The sequence below is a fragment of the Symphalangus syndactylus genome, chromosome 18, assembly GCF_028878055.3.
Source record: "Symphalangus syndactylus isolate Jambi chromosome 18, NHGRI_mSymSyn1-v2.1_pri, whole genome shotgun sequence".
NCBI lineage: Eukaryota > Metazoa > Chordata > Mammalia > Primates > Hylobatidae > Symphalangus > Symphalangus syndactylus.
This window is the reverse complement of record NC_072440.2, coordinates 46,723,656-46,748,756: the sequence shown is the minus strand read 5'-3', so window position 1 is coordinate 46,748,756 and position 25,101 is coordinate 46,723,656. Positions and strand designations below refer to the sequence as shown.

At 38.1% G+C, this 25,101-nt stretch overlaps 1 protein-coding gene across 1 annotated transcript in view; it reads left to right on the top strand.

The window, feature by feature from the left end:
* Nucleotides 1–25,101, top strand: part of ITGA2 (integrin subunit alpha 2) — a 68,991-nt gene that overhangs the window by 6,644 nt on the left and 37,246 nt on the right. The window contains exons 3-8 of the mRNA XM_063622351.1: nt 11,339–11,448; nt 14,222–14,313; nt 17,632–17,746; nt 17,909–18,036; nt 20,658–20,806; nt 24,782–24,932. Of these exons, the coding sequence (XP_063478421.1) occupies nt 11,339–11,448; nt 14,222–14,313; nt 17,632–17,746; nt 17,909–18,036; nt 20,658–20,806; nt 24,782–24,932 (745 nt within the window). The remainder of the gene's footprint in view (nt 1–11,338; nt 11,449–14,221; nt 14,314–17,631; nt 17,747–17,908; nt 18,037–20,657; nt 20,807–24,781; nt 24,933–25,101) is intronic.

The window sequence follows — 25,101 nt, the reverse complement described above, 5'->3', positions numbered from 1 at the left end:
TATCATATAATACATACACACACATACACACACACACACACACACACAACTTTGTTTTCTTTGTTCTCTTACTGCTTATTCTGAAGCTGTCATTTTGGTACCTTTTACCTCTGCTTACTTTGACTTTCTTTATAATCTGTCTATCTAAGTCCTGACTTCACATCTTTCTCTCAGACAACTCACTGAAGGCTCTAGTCTGAGTATTCTTAAATCACACTCTGTTATTTTTAAAGTACAATTTTAGCTCTGTCATGTGTGCCATGTTTTCTAAGAATTTATGGGCATATTTACATCAGGATCTACCAGATTTTAACAAAATAATCTTAACTCTCTTGCTAGTTTCATTTATGAGACTTTCATTGCACTATGAACTTCAACTCTAGAAACAGTAGTGACATGGCTTTGATAATTCTGGAGCCTTTTTAAGAGTCTCAAGTGAGCGAGATAATTTTAAAGCAAGCTGACCTCCCAAGCAGAGTACCTGGGCAGCCCTCTGGCTGTAAGTAAGGCTGTGGTCTGTTCTCTTTTCGGTGTAGGCGGAGGGCCATCCCGCTTCAGAGCCCTCACTTCACACACAGGATGTTCCAATGTGGATGATGCAATTCTTATCACAAACAATCTACAAAGGATTGAGATATGTTTAAAATCATTTCCTGGAGTTTGTGGTGATATGCACTCTTTCTGTTTGTCTAATCTGAAGGCCTGTTGCAAGAACAATCTGAGCTCATTATGTGACTCAAAAACCAGAGAGAACTGCAATCACTTGTGTGATGAGGACTGACTGGGAATTAGGGTATTTCCAGTTGTAGAAATGTCTTTCATTCTAGCAAAGACTAGTGCATTCTTTTTCCTTAAAGTGAGAGGAGAAATAGAAAGAACATGTGTCATAGCAAAAAATAAAAATAAAAAAAAATCCACCTATATATGAGCTTATAGTTTTAACTTTTTAATCGAGAAAAATTTTAATAAAGCTCTACGTGTGTTATAAATATAACATTGTTATCCACAGATGTGCCTGTAAGAGAACTTTAAAAAATAAATAAAAAATGTTTAATTCTATAACAGACACCAAAGATTATGTCACATGATACTTTGATAATAACACCACCTGGTATTTATTGAGTACTGTTTCCTTGCCAAACATGTAATACCCGTCATTACTCTAGGAGCTCTGCAAAATTATTACCCCCTTTACAAATGAGAGGAGTGTGACTCAGAAAGGTTAAGTAATTAACCTAAGATTACAGAGCTGATAATTAATAAAGATAGGGGAAGCTAATGCAAAATGAGACAAAATGTTCCAAATGTACATATTTTTGTAAGTATCCAGGAAGGAGAGTGACAGGATATAGTTGGCATTTATGAATAATATTTAAATTTTATTTTATTTTATTTTATTTTTTTGAGACTAAGTCTCACTCTGTTGCTCAGGCTGGACTGCAGTAGCGCAATCTCGGCTCACTGCAACCTCCACCTCCCAGCTTCAAGTGATTCTCCTGCCTCAGCCTCCCAAGTAGCTGGGACTACAGGCATGCACCACCACACCTGGCTAATTTTTTATTTTTAGTAGAGACGGGGTTTCACCATGTCGGCCAGGCTGGTCCTGAACTCCTGACCTCAGGTGATCCGCCCGCCTCGGCCTCCCAAAGTGCTGGAATTACAGGCTCCACTGTGCCCGGCCCCTAAATTTTATTTTAACATAAACTTTATGAAGTAAGAGAAACTTTCAGAATCTTGAATGGAAAATTCTGTTACAGAATTTATAGCATCATTGGCTTTACCATCAGGTGTTTCCTGGGCAAAGATGATACTTTCCATCCATCTTTTCATCCTCTCACAGACAGGAATTTCTTGTATGAATATACTCAGGAGCCAGAGCACAAGGGTTTTACCCTCAGCTTCCCCATCACTCCCTGGGTGACTTTGTGAAAGTCACGCAACTTCTCTGGAGCAGAGAGTATGCCATCCCTATCAAACTGGATGTTATGAGCACCTTGTGTGAGAATAAAAGTAAAGCACTTCAGGGCTGGGCTCGGTGGCTCATGCCTGTAATTCCAGCACTTTGGGAGGCCAAGGCGGGCGGATCACTTGAGGTCAGGAGTTCCAGACCAGCCTGGCCAACATGGTGAAACCCCGTCTCTACCAAAACTATAAAAAAGTAGCAGGGCGTGGTGGCAGGCACCTGTAATCCCAGCTCCTTGGGAGGCTGAGGCAGGAGAATCACTTGAACCTTCCTATCCCCTCAACCAATTTTCATCTGTCATGGATGAGCTTCCATGCATATTGGATTAACTTCAGTCCATTTCTTCTTCTTCTTGGCCAAGAATGCTATTCCAATCCTCTTTCCAAAATAATCATGTCTTTGTCTTTTATGATATAGCCTTTTAAATATTAGCCAATTATCATCCTTTATATCTCTTTCAAAGATAAAAGTCTCTTGCCATTAGGTTGTCCTGGCAGTGCCATTTAACATGCCAACTTCATTTATTCACAGAGTTTGCTTTTATTTTATTTAATTAATTAATTAATTAACTTATTTGAGACAGAGTCTCAGTCTATCACCCAGGCTGGAATGCAGTGGCTCAATTTTGGCTCACTGCAACCTCTGCCTCCCGGGTTCAAGTGATTCTCATTCCTCAGCCTCCTGAATAGCTGGAATTACAGGCATGTGCCACCGTACTAGGCTAATTTTTTTTTTTTTTTTTTTGAGACGGAGTCTCACTCTTTTGCCCAGGCTGGAGTGCAATAGGGCAATCTCGGCTCACTGCAAGCTCTGCCTCCTGGGTTCATGCCATTCTCCTCCCTCAGCCTCCCAAGTAGCTGAAACTACAGGCGCCCGCCACCATGCCCGGCTAATTTTTTGTATTTTTAGTAGACACAGGGTTTCACCGTGTTGGCCAGGCTGGTCTTGAACTCCTGGCATCAAGTGATCCCATTTCAGCCTCCCAAAGTGCTGGGATTACAGGCGTGAGCCACCGAGCCTGGCTCTCCTTTTATTTTAAATTCATAATATAAATATTCCTTTTCTTCTTCCATTCAATTTTATTTTTTACTCATAACTTAGTCCAGTGTTTGATTCTGTAAAGACATTAGAAAACCAACTGTAATATATTCTTACACTTTTATTTTAACTTTAAATACTTATTGTTAAAATTTTTATAAATAGTTATTATGCTATTGCTGTACAATTAAGCCATCCTCAACACTATTAATACAGGTATCCAAAGTGGCATGTCTCATATCAACAATGACAACCCCCCGAGAGGCGGAGGTTGCAGTGAGCCTAGATCATGTCACTGCACTCCAGCCAGGGCAACAGAGTGAGACTCCATCTCAAAAAAAAAAAATATCTATAGTAGGAAGGACACTTTAAATATCTCCTGATTTGCTTCTTCATCCCTTCACTCTGGATACAAGTTTGTGTGTGCACCTACAAACACATGAATACATACATACCCATTGTTTGTGACTCGCACGTGAGACAGATATGTTGCTCCAGAATGTCTGCTGTGCTTTAATGATCTATAAAAATCCTCCATGCCGCACCAACAAGTCTGACAATTTTAAGCTTTCCTCTGTGATAATGTGTGAATATCTGTTTCTGGAATAAAGTTCATTTACAAAGGTGGTTGGGACTTACACACACACCTTCCTAGTATCTGGTTGTCTAAGACATTTATATCCATCTAACTCCATCTACAGAAGGATCTGGGGAATGCTAAGTGGCACAAGTGGAAACTATTTATTAACTTGCTACGCCCCATATGATGGGAAAGCAAACAGTGCTTCTCTAGAAGAGTTCTAAGGGAACTTAATATGGTAAAAAGAACCAGCGATTTTGAACAAAAGGGCAGGGGTGCAGATATATAGGTTTTGCTTTCACTTAGACCCTTAAAGTCAGTTTCTTTAAATGAAAACATAAGTAGTTAGACACTTGACCTCACAGAGTGTTTATAAGGATCAAAGGAGATCATGCACATAAAAAATGCTTTATGAGCTATAAAGCAGTTTACAAATGTTGCTATTCCAGTTTTTATCATTGATGAAACAACTATCTGCCAAAGCACCTAGTTGAAAGGTACTAGCTCGTGAGCTTTGATTTGCAAAATGTGGTGGTCTTAAAATTATCCCCCTCTCCCTCCAATAGCCAAGAACAGGAATTTGTATCATCACGAGGCTTTAGGGTTAATATTTTAGCTTTTGATTTTAACTTCAAGAAAACTGCATGTTGGATGAGAAGAAGTAACATAATTAGTTTTTATTGATTATATTTCTTCTAGTGCCAAAGCCAATTTCTGGAATTTTTATGAGACAGAACAGTAAGCTTAAGATGTTTTAGCAATAGTGAAGTCAGTGGACTCTTCATCACGAAACTGAAAGACGTTGAGGGTCCAGCCATCCCGCTAACTGAGGAAACAACGTGGAAGCGTAAGAAGTCTGAGGCAGCAATAATGAGGCCTAAATACTAAAATTGCCTTTCAATATATGCCAAAGAATTTAACTATTAAATTTATAATAGCAGTATTTCCAAGTAAGACCTAAACAATGAAATGACTCTTTTTACCTGTCTTCCTTCTTCCCAGAGACGGGCAGCCTTCACGGGTGAATTCTTTCCATCACAAACTCATTTTACGTTTACCAGCAGAAAGCAGGTACCGTTTAGAGCTCACCAAGCACCTTGTGTTGTCCGTGGCCTGGAACTAAACAATATAAGAAACAATATTTATATTTATATACTATAGACTTTGAAAATCTTTACATGCATGTAGATACAGTAAGTTTCTAATCCAAAGTAAAATATCCCCTTGGATGGCTCACACACCTCTCAAACTTAGAATATCTCACAGTGAACTCTTGAACTCTCCCTATCGCAAAATCTTGCTCTACTGACAGCATCCCCTACCATACTAGTCTGATGGTAGTGACTAGTTTCTTTTAGTTTCTCAGCCAAACACCTTTAGGCTGTCTTTGACTCGTATTCATTCATTCATTCATTCATTCATTCATTGAAAGACCAACTCCTCAAGAAGTCCTGCGGCCCCTACCATCACACTCTATCTAAAACAAGACCACCTCTTACACTTTCCCTTCTGCCAGCCCTGTATGAGCACTCCATCATCTGCTGCCTGGATGATTGCAGTTGCCTTCTAAGTACTTTATCTGACTCACCTGTGCTTCAATGCAATCACTCCCAACAGCGTGGCCTTCAAAATTCTTCTACAATATGTCAGAACACATCATGCTGTACTCAAAACCCTCCAATGGCATTCTCATTTCCCTCAGTTGGAAAGCTGAGGCCTTCTATTAATCATTACATACGAGTCACTACATGATCTATCATTACCAGTAGGACAACCATCTCCTTCCACTATCCCCCTCACTCATTCTGTTCCAGCCACAGGGCTTCTGCATTTGCTGTTCCCGCAGCCTGGACTATTCTGCCACTAGAGTCTTAAGGTTTACTCTTTAACCTCCTTCAAGTTTTTACTTAAATATTACCTTCTCAGTGAGGCCTTCCCTGACCATTCCAATAAAGATTATACTGCTCTCCACCCCACACTCCTAACTCCAGCCTGCTTATTTTTCTCCCAAAGCACTGATCACTACCACTATATGTTTTACTTACTTATTACATTTACTTTCTATTTTCTCCCACTAGAATGTAAGCTCCTCAGGCTAGAAACTTTTTTACTGATTTATTCACTAGTATATCCTCAGTACCTAGAATGAGGTCTGGTACATAACAGGTCTGGCCACCACGTATAGACTCACAGATTGTATACTGCACAAGGCCTGGACACACCATTCAAGGAATGGTGTCCCCTGGGGTTGTGTACCATTTCAGTCCCCGAGAGCCCAATAAACATTTGTTATAAAATTCAATAAAACAAAATGTTTTGCCCTACTATCTTAAGTACATCTCTGTCAGTAATCTCTGGTAAAATCTCTAGTACTGAAGAAAACACTTGGAGAATTTACAGACTCACAGACCAAAGGAAGATATTTATAACAGCCCGTAGCTTGTGGGTTTAAAACTGTCCTACCTACACCACCATAAATACTGCTTGCTAACTAAACAAAGTATTTTGAATTCCACTGGAGGTAGGCAAATTGGCTGTGTTTTGAAAGTCTACATAATCACTATTTTCCCACAAGATAATTGAACAGTAAGTGTTATTTAAAGTAGTCTTGGAAGAATTCCCAGTTTCACTGGAGGAAAAGAAAAGTTTATATCCTGGGATTTTGTTTTGTTTTCAGAATCAGCACACAGGCCTGTTCATGCAACTCTTTTGTCTGGTTGGGATTAAATTAAATCCATTACTTCAAAGAGGTTTTGCCATACTTCAACAGGTATACTCACCAGCATATCCAATTTCCCACCTTGGTAACAGTCTCTTCTGGTGTGTCTCTTCCTGCACGTAAAATTTCATAGGGAAATATAACAGCCTCCCTCATCTTCCTGTCTGATTAATTTAAGAATGTCACAATTTTCTTGGAGTAGTCATTGGTGATGTCATAGCCTCTTCTTATGAGGGTGAGTTGTCAGGAACTAGGATTTCACCAAGGCCTTAGGGAGTGAATGAGGAGGAGAGTCTGCTGGAAATGTTTCTAATAAAGAAGGTAAGCAAAGGTTAGTGACTTCTCTGTAGTCACCAACATGACCTGTAGCCTACTTACTAATGTGGCTCACAATATTTAAGAAATGAGTCATATATGATGAGGAAACCCTTGTTCTTCAAGAGTTACCAAAATGGTCTGGTTTTCCACTGTTTTCTGTTGCCTTGTGTTAAGAGTTTAAGATAGCATAGTACTGTCAGAGATGTATTTGCATGTATCTTTCAGGGAATTTCAAGTGCTTCCACATCCTTCTTGTTAAGTGCCACACAACTGCACAGATGCTTACTTTTCTCTTCTTTCTGATCAACTTAGAAGAGCTGCAGTTTTCACAGAGGTAGTCATGATGTTATGGTCCCTCCTGCGCTGCAAGGTTATCAAATCCTGAATTCTTAGAAAAGGTGGTAGGAGGTGACAGGGAGAGTGTTCAGGGAGTGCTTAGTTGAGAGAAAAAACCAAATAGTCTTCTCAGGAAGAAAATGGCTAGTTATTGCGGCTTTGCTACCAGAGGCTCTGATAAAAAAACAAAACAAAACAAAAAAAAAAACAGTTAAATTTTAGATCAGACACACTTCTCTGTTGTTTCTCAGCAAGCCTCTCTTGGGCTATGGTGAGGATGGTTGGAAATGTGCATAATAGAATCACCCGAATTTGGTATTTGCATTTGGTATTGTCTGAACATACCCTGTTCCTACCTGTCATTGAGTTTGTATTTGGTGTTGTCTGAACATACCTTGTTCCTACCTGCCATTGAGAACAGTGTAGCCTAGGCCCCACAGTATGGATGTGCCTTCACAGGACAGCCGTGCTTGGTGTCCAGTCTGCAGCCCCTTCATATATCACACAAGTGTGGCCTGACTCCCTGTGTCTGGTTTCTAATCCATGCTAGTTCTAGAACCCACCTCATCTGCTGAGATCATTTTCCCAATCTGGGCCCTCTGTCAGGACTTCCTGCAGCTAAGAGGAAGGACGCTAGCCTAAGGGTTAAGAACCTGGGCTTCCACACTTGGTTTTCACTAGCCGTGGGAACATGAGCAAGTCACTCATCAATCTGTGTCTCAGTGATTCCATCTGTAAAATGAAGAGTAAAATGGAGATAAGATCATCCCCGGTGGCCAGGCACAGTGGCTCACACCTGTAACCCCAGTGTTTTGGGAGGCCAAGGAGGGTGGATCACTTGAAGTCAGGAGTTCCAGACCAGCCTGGCCAACATGATGAAATGCCATCTCTACTAAAAAAGTGCAAAAAATAGCTGGGCATAGTGGTATATGTCTATAATCCCAGCTATTCAGGAGGCTGAGGCAGAAGAATTACTTGAACCCAGGAAGTGGAGGTTGCAGTGGGCCAAGATCGTGCCACTGCACTCCTGAGTGACAAAAGAAGAGACCATCTCAAAGAAAAATAATAATAATAATCTCTGGCTTCTTCTGCAGATGAAATTAGATTATCTTTGGAAAGCCTTACACATAGTACCAGATGTTGTAAAATTTACTATAATTAATAGGAATTAATTAATGAATGCCAAGGGGCAGAGCCACACTTCCTATGATAGTTCCTTGCTATAAGTTGCTATTTTGTTCTCTACATTTACTCCATAGTAAGCTTTTGTTTGAGAAAAAAATGCCAGTTTGGTGCATAGTAGATATGCAGAGGCTGGGTCAGGAACAGATGACACAATAACACAATGGTAACAGAATGTATAATGCTTTCCTCTCAACTTGGTTGATTTGTTTTTTTTTTTTACTTTTAATTGGACCAAACAAGCAAAAATACATGCTCCCCAGAAAAAGAGAAGTAAGGATTTTCTTTGGGAGGTGGAGGCAGGCGGATCACCTGAGGTTAGGAGTTTGAGACCAGCCTGGCAAACATGGCAAAACTCCCTACTAAAAATACAAAAATTAGCCAGGTGTGGTGGCGTAGGCCTGTAGTCTTAGCTACTTGGGAGGCCGAGGCAGGAGAATCACTTAAACATGGGAGGCGGAGGTTGCAGTCAACCAAGATGGCGCCACTGCACTCTAGCCTGGGCAACAGAGTGAGACTCCATCCCAAAAAAAAAAAAAAAAAGTAAGGATTTTCTACTTAACTTTTCCTTAACCAGGAAACTCTTTTTTAAATAATAGCATAGAATCATCCATTCATTTGCTTGTTCATTTGTTGTTGTTTTTTTTAACTCATTTGTTCAACAAGTGGTTATTCATTGCTACAGGCACAGAATTCCTAGCCCTCATGTACCTTTCCTCTCTAGTGAGGGATTTAGTCAGTAGGAAGGCAGCTATGGGGCAATATGATTTTTTTTTAATGGGAAGTGGAAAGGTCAGAGGCTATGTAGGTACTTAGAGTTACCTAGAGTTAAAAGAGCCGGGGGACTTCCTAGAGGAAGTGGTGTCAAACAGGAGATCTAACTAATGAGTAGACATTGCCAGGCAAGAAACAGCATGCATGAAGGTTTAGAAGCAACAGAGACTCTGATTTGAAAGAGGAGCTAAATGCAATATGACTGAAATGTGATTTCAGGAAGACGCATAGAAAAAGCCAGGGTTAGAGAAGAAAGTTACAATCAGATTCTTTCCTTTTTACACTTTAAGATATGTCCAGCATGCAAAAATCAGAGTTATTGCTGTGTAATACTACTATGAAATGAAGACCTGTACAGATGGAGAAACTCAAGGCTCTGGAAGACAATTTTCTTGGTACCGACTCTATAAGATTCCTGATTTCTTCTGAGCCATCATGAATTTGAAAGACATCAGATATGCTCAAACACGCATTCCAATTCTGCACTGGTTCCCTCCCTTCATTAAAGTGGCTATTGGGACTTACTAATATCCAACATTCAGATTTCTGTCTTTTTCAAAAGCCTTAACTTATCTGCCTGGTATTATTGTAAACCTAACTATGGTAATATTTTAAAAGGTAAATTATGGTAAATTATTAGCTCATGAGAAGAAAAAATCTTTCAGCTCTAACGTTAAGGCTAACTGAATTAAAGTGTGCTAGAATGCTCTATATTAGTTTGAGAATAATTTTATAAGATGAACGAGCAGAGAACTTATTACTGAACTATTAACTTTCAAAATAATCTGCATTTTCCTTTTTCCCTGATTGTTCATGCTATTCTGTCTGCTAATACTTCAGGTTAAAACCTTCATCCTTTGGTGTCCATTTTTGTAACCTTGGACCATTTTAATGTTTTTTTCTACTGGTAAACTAGATCATATATTCCAGGTCATTTGAATTTTTATTTTACTTGTCACATATATCTAGTTTTACTAGGTTTAGAAGACAGCAGTCTGCTTTAATCCTTTTGTATCTACTGTACCTCAACATGGGGCATATATTGTTTAAATGATAATTATAAAATATACAGAAGGCTCATGAAAGAATTTTAGTTTCTTTGATATTTTAATCCTTCCCAATATTGACATGAAAAAAAACAGGAAGCAAATATGCTTCCATATTAATTGAATGCTGCTGAGTAACCTGCTGCAGTTTCCAAAGATCAAACTGATACCTGGGCTCTTTCTGTGCAATCTTCTGTGGTTCTAAGTGTCAGGTGAGTGCTTCTGCAAGAAAACCTGTAGTCTCTAGGTGAAGTTCTGAAGGAAGTGAAACGAACCAAAGGAAGGACGTAAACACCAATCTCATCCTGTATTCTAGATATATGCACTTTGTTACACATAAAGATAGTTTGTAACGTATTTGTTCTGTATTTTTGCTAAGTATCCCCTTATAAAGACAGTTAGCATAAAGCCACTAAGATAAGATATCTGCTCTCTAAATGAGTCAGCATATGAAAATGCTTAGGGCATAGAAAGCACTCAGCAGGCCAGGCGCGGTGGCTCACGCTTGTAATCCCAGCACTTTGGGAGGCCGAGGCAGGCGGATCACGAGGTCAGGAGATCGAGACCACGGTGAAACCCCGTCTCTACTAAAAATACAAAAAAATTAGCCGGGCGTGGTGGCGGGCGCCTATAGTCCCAGCTACTCGGAGAGGCTGAGGCAGGAGAATGGCGTGAACCCGGGAGGCGGAGCTTGCAGTGAGCCGAGATTGCGCCACTGCACTCCAGCCTGGGCGACAGGGCGAGACTCCGTCTCAAAAAAAAAAGCACTCAGCGAAGGCTAGTTGTTGTTCTTGGTTTAGATTTGGTTTCATTCTTTAGAGCTGTGCTGAACAATATGTAGCCATGAGCCACATGTGACTACTGAACACTTGAAATGTTACTTTTCCATATTGAGATGTGCTGTAAGTATAAAATCTACACTGAAGTTCAAAGACTTAGGAAAAACAAATGTAAAATATCTCATTACTAATTTTGATATTGCATGCTAGTTTTGATTGCATGCTGGTTTGGATATATTGAGTTAAATAAAATATATTTTTAAAATTAATTTCACCTGTTGCTTTTTATGTTCTTAATGTGGCTGGCTACTAGAAAATTTGAAATTATATACGTGGCTAATATTCGTGGCTTGCATTATATTTCTATTGGACAGCATTGCTTTAGAGAGACTTTCTAGGGTGTGTGGCAACACAGCAGTATTACAGACATTGATCAAGGCTCTTTACCAGCTAAGCAGAAAGGAAGCAGGTCAAATCATAGCTGAACAAATATAAACTCTTCACACTGAAATTTAAATGTGTTTTTCACTGTTTGTGATCAGGTTTATCTTTAAGAAACTATACTTAATACTCTGTGTCTAATAAAAAAAAATCTGTTTCTAGGTTACTGGTTGGTTCACCCTGGAGTGGCTTTCCTGAAAACCGAATGGGAGATGTGTATAAATGTCCTGTTGACCTATCCACTGCCACATGTGAAAAACTAAATTTGCAAAGTAAGTTTAAATTTGCTTGCAAAGCAAGTGATTTGTCTTAGACTCAACTGAAAAATAATATCAAAACAATCATTGTTCTGTCTTAAAGAAATATAGACAGCTTTTTTTGCCCTTATGTCTTTAGTAATATGGGGCACAATCGTATCCAAATTTCCAAAACAGTTTGGAGACTTGACTTAACAAGATGCGTGGAAAATGTGCTGTCTCCTGGACCATTTACCTCGAGACCATGGACTGGTTTCCATCAAGATTTAGAATAATTTTGATGATTACTTGCAGAAGTCCGAGGCTATCCATATTTCTTTCTCTTCTCTTTGCAAAATAAACCATTAAGTTTGGAAACATCAGTACAAGGGCTGTGTTTGGAGGTGCCAAAAACACTCTGTGTTTCTTGTTATGTCTAAATGATGGCATTCTAATAAAATCCTCAATTTGGAATTATTTGCTGTTTTAATTATCCACATCTCAGATGCCTCCTATTAATGCCAAAAAATTACTAAAGGTTCAAGGGTAGACAGCTAAATGAGTGACATTTCCATGTAATATGCTGATACAAGTAAAAAGTCACTCAATTTGATCATCATCACATCAGCAGCAGCAGCAGCCTAAAAAAGCAGCCCTGAGGAATCACAGAGTTCTTCTGAAGAACTGAGGCATGAATTAGAAAAGAGTGTTGTGAAAATCAAGGGAAAGAAAAGTTTCAAAAATAGACTTGGAAACAAGGGCAGTGGTGTTTCTTACATATCTCTGTAGACCTAATATCTATAATAATTTATGGCACATAATAGGGCTCAATAAACATTTTCAGTGAAGTAGAAGGAATATCAGTAGTGTCAAATGCTACAGAAGTTGAAGGGGATGAGGACTGAGTAAATGTCTTCAGCTTATTTAAGCAGGTTGTGGGTGATCTAGATCAGTGATCTCCAAATTTTTTGAGCACTCAGTATATATGTGTGTGTGTGTGTATATATATATATAAATATATATATATATTTCTAATAACACAAATATATACATTTGGAGTGAGTGTTCAAAGCTTTATTATAAAGTCCAAAAATTTTAGTATATCACCGCTAACATATCATATCACTCTTAACTTCTGAACACTCATTCTTAATGTATATATTTTTATTATTTTTAAAGCTATATACATGTACTGGCCTATCTTCTCAATAATACCTTCACATAAAAACAAATTTTAAAGAATAGAAGTTCTATTATTTTCTGTCTTCATTCTAACAGATCATATTTTGTGTAACTTACTCACCTAGAGGATAAATCCACCAGTGTTGTGGGGAGAAAATAGATAACAAAGAATTTAGGAGTGTGTCAGTAGTGAATGTAAAAGGAGTGAAAGTTGACCTCCATTTCCAGAAGTTCAGCAGTGAAGGGGGGAGCGGGGAAAAACAACTCTATGGGATAGCGGAGTTAGAAGATTTTTCTAGTAAACAAGAGGTGATACTTTTTCTAGGGAACATGGAGGCAGCAGTAAAAAGGGATGATTTGTCCAGGATAGAGTTAACTGATTAAAATTAATGTCATTTGTACCTGAGAAATAGAGTCTTAGAAAGAGTTCTTCCTTCTCTAAGACACAAAGGAAGGAGAGAAAAATTAGGAGTTCTACGAATGATCTTTACACAATGATTAGAGAAACTGAGATTACCCTGGAAGTCTGATTCATCTTCTCTGCAGTAGCCGCCATTCACTGAGTGACGGAATCTGAGTTGAGGTTGAAGGCTTGAAAAGAAGGGGTGAACTTGGCCGGGCATAGTGTCTCACACCTGTAATCCTAGCACTTTGGGAGGCCGAGGTGGGTGGATAGCCTGAGCTCAGGAGTTCAAGACCAACTTGGGCAATACGGTGAAACCCCATCTCTACTAAAATACAAAAAATTATCCAGGCATGGCGGCATGTACCTGTATTCCCAGCTACTCGGGAGGTTGAGGCAGGAGAATTGCTAGAACCCAGGAGGCGTAGGTTGCAGTGAGCCAAGATCGCTCCACTGCACTCCAGCCTGGACGAAAGACTGAGACTCTGTCTCAAAAAAAATAAAAATAAAAATAAAAATAAATAAAAGGGTGAACTTTTACAACAGTCACCCTGGGAAACAAGGGAAGGAATCCAATTAAGAATAAGTGACAGAGTCAGTGATGGCTTGGCAGAGATTAGAAACATGACTGAATAATGGTATTACTAAAAAGAATTGCAATGTTCAATAACTCGAGAATGGATACAGTGGTTGATGCCCTAGGTCGGTGGAAGACAGGAGGTGGAGAGATTTATTTAGTATATTATATGACTAGTCTAATTTCCTTTTAACATTCGCCCACTATTGCTTTGAGCCAGATTCTATCATGGGGCATTCTTTGATAACGTTTCAAGGATATTTTTACTGACCCAGAAGAAAAAAAAAAAAAGGCATTAGATAGAGCTACTATGACTTTCAAAAGAGAGGCAAAAATGGTGTCCTCAAATGTGTTTTGTTTTGCCAGAATATTGTAAAAAAAAAAATCATAATTAAACATCTCTAAGTCATACCCTCTCCAGAGCCCACTCCTTATTGTCTTATGCTCTGCAGCCTCGCACATTAATGTAGGTTACCAGATCACTGAAAGCATCGCATTTCCCCACACTTCATTATATAACTCAAGTGCCTATATTGATGACACTAAATTCAATGCTACATGCAAACATGGGTGTGCCTTTTTTTTTAATATCTTTAAGTAAACAAGGAATTTTTAATCACTTTTAAAAATTATTTTCCCTTTGAAAGCTTCAACAAGCATTCCAAATGTTACTGAGATGAAAACCAACATGAGCCTCGGCTTGACCCTCACCAGGAACATGGGAACTGGAGGGTTTCTCGTGAGTGTTTACTTTACAAATCATTATTCCTCTCAAGAAAGTATGTAGACAGTGTCTTCTCACCATCCCTCCCAATCTGGGGATTTAGATGCTTAGAACTTGCTTTTTGATAAATTATGCTATTTATTTGGTTATCCAATGTTGAATATTCAAAATAATGTTTATGTGTAGACTTTTTAGGATATTCAGCAAAACCACTGCTACTGAATGTTTTGAAGAAAAGGGAACAAAAAGAACCCTGATTCTTTGCCCTTGGAAAGTGTGCTGAGTATTTGTTGATAACAGCAGAATCCCAAATCTCATTTCTACTTCCTGTAGGATCATTCAAGATAGGTACTGCTAATTAAAAAAGTAGGTTTCAAAGCTAAAAAGTATTTTTGGTTTTTAATCATTTCCTGTAATTGTTGAGTAATCTGGTGTTATCCGAGGCATGGAGCAGTCTCTCATGTCAGTGCTCACTTTCATTTAGTTACAAAAAGAGTAAAAAGACGTCATTGATTAGTGAAATAGTAAAAAGACATCACTTTAGTGAAACAGAATGCCTTATTTAACAAGTGCTTTTGGAACAATTAATTGATTAATATTTATATATCCAAATACACTGTCAAGTGAATTGAAAGTTAATATAAAAAACTAGAAAAAATGGAAATTTTCTGAAGGATTGAAAAATTTCTGAGTTTGGAGCTAATAGAAAAAATAATATAGGAAATTGTTGAAAGGATTTGACTATATAAAAAAAGGGAAAACATCACACATCAAAAAAAAAAAGTTTGAAGACAAATAAAAACACAATCTTATTTGAAATTTCCATTGACTCACATAGGTATGTGTATGTATGTATAACCCTGTCAAAATTGTCTTAGAGAGGTCGAGCATGGTGGCTCATGGCTGTAATCCCAGCACTGTGGGAGGCTGAGGCAGGTGGATCACGTGTGGTCAGGATTTCAAGACCAGCCTGGCCAACATGGTGAAACCCCATCTCTCCTAAAAATACAAAAATCAGCCAGGAGTGGTGGCACACACCTGTAATCCCAGCTACTCAGGAGGCTGAGGCAGGAGAATCACTGGAACCCAGGAAGCAAAGGTTGCATGCAGTGAGCCGAGATCGTGCCACTGCACTCCAGCCTAAGCGACAGAGTGAGACTCCGTCTCAAAAAAAAAAAAAAGAAAAAATATGTCTTAGACAGTGTAATTCAACTTTACATTAGTTTTATCTAAACCATTGGCACGCTTCCTTAAAAATCCTATGTTTTATAACTGTATTATTCTAAAAATGTAATCAATTTTGAACAATGTCATTCTATTTTTACTAATGGATATTATTATTCTGATGACTGTGCTGCCAGTAAGTGAATTAGATATTGCTTGTGATATGTGTTAACATCAGTGCATAAATGAATATTGCAATGGATCTTTATGGTTTATGATATTCCAAAGTCTTTACAATAAGGTTGCTTTAATCATTTTGTTTGTTTGATTTTAAGGTTGCAAAAATTTTTAAAAAAGAACATACTGATATTTAGAGATTACAGAATTTGCCTCAAAATTTTTAATCTATAACTCCAGATAAAGTAAAAAATAAAAGTTAAAAAGCAAGAGAATTTAAGAGATTAATTAACAGTCCAGGTAGCAAGCAGAGAGGCAGAAAGAGAGGGGAGGAGAAAGAAAAAAGAAAAAACCCAAAGTTTCCTTTACATACTTAAAAGGTCAAAATCATAAGATACTCTTAAGAATTATGTGGAAAAGACTGACAATCATCACATTTTTTTGAAACTTCTTAAGTTCTGGGCTTAAAGTAGGAATGTAGTTCTGGCACTTACAATTGGCATATTTTAATTTCAACTTCTTAATGCTGTTTTCCATTGCTTTTAAAACAAAAAAAAAAATTTTGAATACTTCATGAGTTCTTTTTCAAAGTGATTTAATAAAAAGCTTAGGAATGGTGATATAGAAACCAATAATTGGTATCTGTTATTTGGTAAACTAACCAAAGACATTAATAATGACTTTCTTCTAATTAATTGGCAAAATAAATCAGTTTTATAGGGAGAAAACTATGCCTTGTTCATTGCACATGAAATATGGCCAAAGCTGCTTCCCCTTTGACAGTTAAACTGGGTCAAATAAGTTTTCTTTTATTTTTCCAATTACTTCCTGCAAGCCCATACTCTTCTGTTCAGTTTTAATAACTGATGCACAACTTTACATAACGTTAAATTCTGTAGGCCTTTTTTAGGATCTTAATTAGATTTCTCTTTTGCACTTGTCTCCTTTTTCATCTATCAATTTTAAAGTTATTTAATCTAATGTTTCCTGTGTCATTTAATCATGATTTAATCAGGAGTTCTTGGCATGCAAGGACTCCTGAAAAGGAGAGAACTGGGATTGCATTAATGGAGATATTAAGGATTGGAGCAGGTATAATGTGAGCAAGAAGACAAGTGCCATTCAGCGTTAGTGACTGCAGTTAATTGGGAAGTGGGCAAAGTTAAAAACTGGTAGTCAGTGAACCTCATTTGTGTTTGCTTAGCATATGGAGTAATTTTGAACTGAATTTTCGCACAACATTTGCCCTCTCAACTCTCTTTTATACATTAGGGAATCTGGCAACACAACCTATTTCATACCAGTGGGCAGGCAGAAAACACAGTGGTCTGTACACAGGCATGGGTTCTTCATTCACCATGATGTCTATACCTGACCCCAAGCCCTCTTCAAGCATTACTGCCATTAGGTTTATTGTTTCTGCTGAGCAGTATGAATGGAAGGAACTGCAGAAAACTAATGTTCAACAAGAACAATGATAATGATGCTGGCTAACAATATTATATGGCATTTGCTATTTACCTGGCATTGTTCTTAGTGTTTTGTATCTATAGACCTATTTAATCTTTACAACAATCTTAAAAGATAGAATGTGTGATTATCTTCATTTTACAGATGAAGCACCTGAGGCCCAGGTAAATGAAAGACAAAAAGTGAACTTGCATGCATTCTCCTCCTTGGTGTTCTCTGGAAGGAAAGTACCTGTTTTATCTAGCTTGTTGGGAGACCTCATAGGCTCCTCCCTTCACTGACACCTGCTCCCAACAGTCTCAGCACTCCTCCTCCTGCGAGGCTTGCCACTGGGCACAGAGCACCTGCCACCTTCTCCATCACATCTGCTTTCCCCAAGGGCATTACTGACTCATTGGTTTTGAGTTGACAATTATTAGTATCTTAGAAAAGAGTGGAGATGATTTCTGAGCTCCATAATGGAGAGCTAGAAGTTAGCATTTGTCATGTGTTTCCATTGATTGTTTTCTCATTTCTTTGAAGACATGTGGTCCTCTGTGGGCACAGCAATGTGGGAATCAGTATTACACAACGGGTGTGTGTTCTGACATCAGTCCTGATTTTCAGCTCTCAGCCAGCTTCTCACCTGCGGCTCAGCGTAAGTTATTAATGTGCAGATGGTCTGAGCAATGCCTTACGGTTAGAGGGGGAAAAGGTTATCAACTAGTGGCACCCAAACCCTCCTTACATCTCATTTTTATATGGCTGTATAATGTGACTTACCTGTGGAAATCTGCTTCTTTCCTCTTTTCCTGTGTAGCCTGCCCTTCGCTCATAGATGTTGTGGTTGTGTGTGATGAATCAAATAGTATTTATCCTTGGGATGCAGTGAAGAATTTTTTGGAAAAATTTGTACAAGGCCTGGATGTAGGCCCCACAAAGACACAGGTATGGCCGGCAGAAATGCACAAACTAACTTATGGCTTTCTTTCTGAAAAAAATATTGTTAGCTATGAAGTCTTAATTTTTATATTTGCTGAATCCCCATTTTAAATGCATTTGATGGTAGTTTTTAAAGTTAATTGAAACTTTTACTACATTGGGTTATTCTACCTATGGCTTTGCCCAATGCTGGTCTTTTGACCTTAGAGTTCCATTTCTGGCACAAGCATTAAAGGTATGGGATATAACTTTTTTTTTTTCTTTAAGACCGAGTCTTGCTCTTGTCACCTAGGCTGGAGTGCAATGGCGCGATGTAGGCTCACTGCAACCTCTGCCTCCTGGGTTCAAGCAATTCTTTTGCCTCAGCCTCCCGAGTAGCTGGGATTACAGGCTCCTGCCACCACACCCAGCTAATTTTTGTATTTTCGGTAGAGACAGGATTTCACCATGTTGGCCAGGCTGGTCTTGAACTCCTGACCTCAGGTAATCCACCTGCCTCAGCCTCCCAAAGTGCTGGGATTATAGGCATAAGCCACCATGCCCGGGCAGGATATAACATTTTAATCTTCCTTTAGTTTCCTGTCTTTCCCTTCTAACCCATGAGTTACATTTTAAAATTCAATATGTATTTTTATGTCCATTTGGACTAATAATTAATTTCTTTTGTTTATTCCTTGCTGGTAAAATAATTATTGAATTCTGAAATTTGTATAAATAAGTCACTAAGCATAGTTCTACCATTTATGATAATATTTTATAGTTATTTATCATATTCCAGTTTAGCTTGCCCTTTTGCCTACAGAAAAGGTCTTTTCAATAATTTTATATAGCTCTTTATATTTTAAGAAGTCTTTAATTTGCTTTTATATCTTCTTGAGGTAGGCACCTAAAGCTCAATAGTATTATTTTAAAGTTCAGTTGCTGGTTTTGGATTTTTTTTTTTTCCTTTCTGATTGAATCTGCCATTTCCTGAGCCATTCTGGTTGTAGCAGTATACTGAGCCAGTGTCAACCCGGACCAGTTCACCGTTACCAGTGTATGTTCATGCATTGCATCTGATACTCTAATGTTCAACATCTAATACAAATTGTTGACATATTTTTCCCTAAATGCTTTCCAGCTATCTTTATTGAAATTTGCTTCTCTGCTTTCCTGTTCGCTATTTAAACATGTTGTTATATGTTTCCCCCATTGAAATTGCTTTTCAGTACCAAGAGTATCTCAATACCCACAGAAGCTTTGGAAATTTCCCTGTGGGCATTTTCCAGGACATTCTGCTAAATAAAACTGCATATAGCACTGGTTTCCAGAATAAAGCCCCTTATAAGTTTTCATATGTGTTTCCTTATTTCCTCTGTTTCTAAATGGGTTACCCTCATAGCGTGACTAATTTTATTTAAGTCTCCTATATAGAATTCACAGTCTTCCTCTTTTGTGTCTTCCTACCACAGTGCATCTGATTCCTCTCCAGAAGTGGTTTAACTCAATTTCTTTTCTTACAGCCTAAATTTGACCTTCCTGTAAGTTCTAACCTACCACATTTCTGTAAATCTGTTTTCTTTTTCACACAGAAGTCCTGGGGCTGTGTCATGGGATTACTACCATCTTCCTCTCAGATTAGACTTTGAAATTCTCAGTTATTTTTGATTCTTTCCTCCCTCTCAAGTCTTACATCTCTAGAGAAAGGGGTCCAGGAATATTGTATTTCTCACTATCTTCCCAGTGCCTAGCTCACTGCCCCCTTGGCAAAACACAGCAGATGGAACCCAGACATCCAGTCCTCGCCACTTCCACCTCCTTACATACTGACCTGTATTTCAGAGAGCCTCTTAGTGCCATTCAGAGATCCCTCACTGCCACTCCTGTTCTAGAAAGCCCATCTCCTGGGCTTAGAGGATGATCTCCATGCCTGCAAACAAGGACATTAACAGAAGGGTGTGACCTTGTTGATCTCTAGGATTAGGGAATGCTTCCAAACATCTTGTTCAGAAATTCTCTCAAATAAGATGCTCTCCAGCGGCATTTTCTCTGAAAGCCAGAAGCTCCCTGTCCCATATGCACATATAGCCTCTTCTTTTCAGAGTTGCTGAAGCCCATAATAGAGGAAATCCAGCACAAGAAATAGACTTCAACTAACTACACTGATTAGGAGCACATTGGTTTTTTGTTGTATCCAATTCTAATTATTTATTACATAGTTACTATCCTTTGATGAGATGTTACTCTTCATCTGCGATTGCTTATAGTTGTTTGCGAGCTTCGGTCCGTTGGTAATTAGAAAGTTTATTTATATCAAGTTTAATCTTCCTGTTAAAAACAGTGTTCTAATAGTCATCCATATTAAAATATTATAGGGCAGTATTAAAAACTACAAATATTACTCTTGGGAATCAAATCATACACTGTAGCACATCATCTTTCTTGACTGCTGTTGTACACTGATGGCCTCTAACAGAGAAGAAATTATTCCATCGAAAGAAAAGTAACTATCAAGAACAAAGTTGGGAGTGATGCCTTAAAGCTACCGGCCCATGTCTAAATGTACTTTTGATTTTTATTTTATTGGTTAAGTAGAAATTATTTTTAATGTAATGACAGCCCATTAATAAATGTCTCCTCTTTTGAAGGTGGGGTTAATTCAGTATGCCAATAATCCAAGAGTTGTGTTTAACTTGAACACATATAAAACCAAGGAAGAAATGATTGTAGCAACATCCCAGACATCCCAATATGGTGGGGACCTCACAAACACATTTGGAGCAATTCAATATGCAAGGTAAGTTTTGGTGCTAATAGGCCAGTGTTTTTTCATAATACAAAACATTGTATTTATGTAATGAATAAGAAAAAGTAAGGAAAAGACAAAGAAAAATAATATACCTGGTACCTAACTTAAATCAGAACTAATAAAGAAAAAAACATCAGGGCATTCTATGTCTTGAATACTTTGAGAAGGCAGTTGGGAAAGTTAAATCTTTGATTTTAGGATATTTATAAAATATTACATGATGTTTAAATGAATTTATATGAAGTAAATGAAATGAGAAGACCTTAGATTAAAACAGTAGGAAATGGGGCAATCTGTCATAAATTGTTAATATTCATCAGAGATTCAGACAAATTGAGCTTATGGATCATTCGGTGCAAATTAACAAAGCCCACAGAATCTTAAACATATGAGTTTAAGTTTGTTATGCTTATTACAATCAGTGGGAAATGTGAAATTATAACTATACAGGACTCTCTTGATTCTTATCTCAATTTCTCTATTTTCTCAGATCCACTGACCTTTCTCTTCACTCTATTTTTTATTTTATTTTTGTTGCACTTTAAGTTCTGGGATACATGTGCAGAACGTGCAGGTTTCGTTACATAGTATACACATGCCATGGTGGTTTGCTGCACCCATCAACCCATATCTACATTAGGTACTTCTCCTAATCCCTCTCCTAGTCCCCCACCCCTCGACAGGCCGCATTGTGTGATGTTCCCTTCCCTGTGTCCTCATTGTTCAATGTGCTCTCATTGTTCAACTCCCACTTATGAGTGAGAACATGTAGTGTTTGGTTTTCTGTTCCTGTGTAGGTTTGCTGAGAATGATGGTTTCCAGCTTCATCCATGTCCCTGCAAACCAGATACCTTCACAAAAATGCTAAACACACTCCGGTTGTTAAACAAATTAATGAGAACAACAAGCTTGCCTTCCCTTAAACCTATTCTCTCTCTTTGTCTTGTGCATTCCTTCTTTTCACCACCATAATTCTTTTTGAAAAAAGCAACTCTATTCCCTCCCTCTACTTCCTTGAAACCTACAGTTCTGCCACTAGATAAGCATGACCCTCTTCATCCCCCAACCCCGTGGTCCCACCTCAAACCTCATCCTTTGTGGCTCCTCTGAACATTTGATAATGATGAACATACACTGCTATTCCTAACCAAGTTGCCATGACACCACAAACTTCTCGAACTCCTGCCAAATTCTTTTGCCTCTTCAGTAGCTCCTTTTCCTGTTTTTCTTCACTAAGCAGAGCCCTCTCTTCTTTACTGCCCTTCTCCTGTAGGAATTCTGTCCACTGTCATGGCATCAGCAGCAGCACTGTGTGGGTTATCTCATTGCTATGTTGTCAGCCCTACACTGTCTCCCAAAACTCACACTGGCATCTAGCTGATGCTGAATATTTTTATTCGGAGTGTTGGCTCACTTGCCAAATTCAATCTGTCCCACACTGGCCTTATTCTTTTCCCCACCACTCCTCATGAACTTGCCATTTTGATTCATGCCACTGTCTCTTGCCCAGTCATTCGAACTAAAAATTTGGTTTCCTTTATTCTTTCCACTCTTCCTTACGTCACACATCTGGTCAGTGGCCACATCCTGTCATTTCTATTTCTGCATTTCCCATTTTATCTGTCTTCTTTTTCTGTGTGTGTATTTCAGTTGCTACTTCCATCAACTGGTGACAATCCCAAATGTCTCAAAAGCAGATTCCCCACAAGAGAAGATATGATTGGTTTGGTTCCTCATTACTGTCTCTATTCAGGGACAATAAAGGTTTTTTGGGCCAGCCCATCTCACAAGCTGCTGGCCAGTCAGTAGATCAGCTGCCATTATGTGAAGTGCCCTTCCTGATCCAGCAAACTGGACTAAAAGGACGAAGAAGTTGAGATGAAAAGTGGCCTTCCTGGAGTTAGAAACTGTAACGGCCCGGTTTTCAGCAGGGAAGGTGGGAGTAGTATTTTTCCCTGGAAGGAGCCTGGGACCCTGGCGAGCTTTGTTCTCCAGGACAATGGCCACTGTCCGTTGAGGAAGGACTTGCCTGGCTTTCATCATCTTTCAAAACTTTGGTTTTCTCCCTCGTGCCATTGTCTATCTCCCTCTTCCCACTATTTCCCAAGCTAACAGGTTTTAGTCTGCCCAGTGCAAGGAGAATCACCCAACATTTTACTCATCCCTCCTAGAATGTAATTGCCTGTCTCTCTCTCTGTCTCTCATCTCTTTCTTTAAAACATTGAAGATAATCTGAAATTATTTCAGTAAATGTTGCCATGTTTTCATTCACCTCATTTCATTCAATGCCTACAGTTGCAGTTTATTGTTTTAAGCACTGCGGGTAATTAAAACTAAATGAGACACAGTTTCTGTCCTCAAAAACCTTAGAATCATATATGAAATTTACAGTGTATCATAAGGGGTATGTGACACTCAAAAAGGATCTGATGTGGATAGTGTAATTCAAATTTGGCCAAAAAATGCAGAATATTTTCTATGTTTCTATAGTCTACATTATAAAATACAAAAAAGATTTTAGGAAATAAAATGATATGCTCAGTTTTATAATAAACTTAAACTCATATGTTTAAGATTCTGTGGGCTTTGTTAATTTGCACCAAGTGATCCATGAGCTCAATTTGTCTGCATCTCTAATGAATATTAACGATTTATGACAGATTGCCCCATTTCCTACTGTTTTAATCTAAGGTCTTCTCACTTCATTTACTTCATATAAATTCATTTAAACATCATGTAATATCTTATAAATATCCTAAAATCAAAGATTTAACTTTCCCAACTGCCTTCTCAAAGTATTCAAGACATAGAATGCTCTGATGTTTTTTTCTTTATTTGATGCTATCTATTAAAATTTGAAATGTGTGTATCCTGTGTCCCAGTAATTTTACTGCTAAGATTTTATCCCATTTGAAAAAGTATGCCAAGATATATGCACAGGGATATTTATTACAGCCTTACTTGTAAAACTCAAAATGGCCTAAACATCCAATAATGGGGAACCGGTTGAATAAACCAGTCTTTCTTCATATGGTCCTTCAAATAAAATATTATGCAGACATTTAAAAAAAGAATGAGACCTTCATATATATATATATACATATATATATACATGTGCTGATATGGAAAGGTCTCCATCAAAGTGAAAAACAACTGTTTAGAATATGCCCTCATTTGATGCAGAGGCATAAGAATGATACAGTGGACTCTGGGGACTCAGGGGGAAATGGTGGGAAGAGGGTGAGGGATAAAAGACTACAAATTGGATTCAGTGTATTCTGCTCAGGTGATGGGTGCAAATCTCACAAACCACCACTAAAGAACTTATTTATGTGACCAAATACCACCTGTTCCCCAAAAACCTATGGAAATAAAACGTTTAAAAAAAAAGAATATGCCCTCATTTAAGTAAAAGTTTAAGGGGTAGACTATGCCTGTACCTATATTACATCTAAATAAAACATTTTCTAGAAGGAAACGCAAGAAACTGATAATGGTGCTTACCTGTGGAGAGGGGTTTAGTGTCACATTTGGTTTATACCTTTCCAAATACTTTGTTTTTTTTTAACTGTGGATATCTATTACTTTAAAAAAAAATAAGTATTGAAAAAGTAAACACAAGCCTAATGCATAAAATTTATAACAGAAATATCTTTGCTCTATTGATTCATACTGATTAATTCAACTTTCTTAGAAGAAAAGAATTCTAAGGAATACTGGGATAAATACATGCACACATATACACACATATGCCCTGACACACAAGACGTTGTTTTTAATGTCAAGCAAGACTTACATTTGTATATGTTTCTCTACAAGCTACAAATGGAAAATTAAATATGTCGCCAGAGTTAATACGGGGTGTTTAAAGAAGCTAGTTTCATGTTTCTATTTTAAACCAGAGGTTCTCATATTAACTTCGTATTTTGATAGCAAGTCTTTATTTAATTTTATCTGCCACAGAAAATATGCTTATTCAGCAGCTTCTGGTGGACGACGAAGTGCTACCAAAGTAATGGTAGTTGTAACTGACGGTGAATCACATGATGGTTCAATGCTGAAAGCTGTGATTGATCAATGCAACCACGACAATATACTGAGGTTTGGCATAGCGGTAAGTGGCTTTTCTTTTTGCTTGTCTTGCAGCTATTGGGTAAATCTTTCTTTATAGCATCACTTCTCAAGGCTGCACTTTCCCATTGGCTGTTAATAGTTGAATATAAAAGAAAGTTCTTACTCTATCTCTGCTTCTTGATGATTTTCAATCCTGTCTACTAAATAAA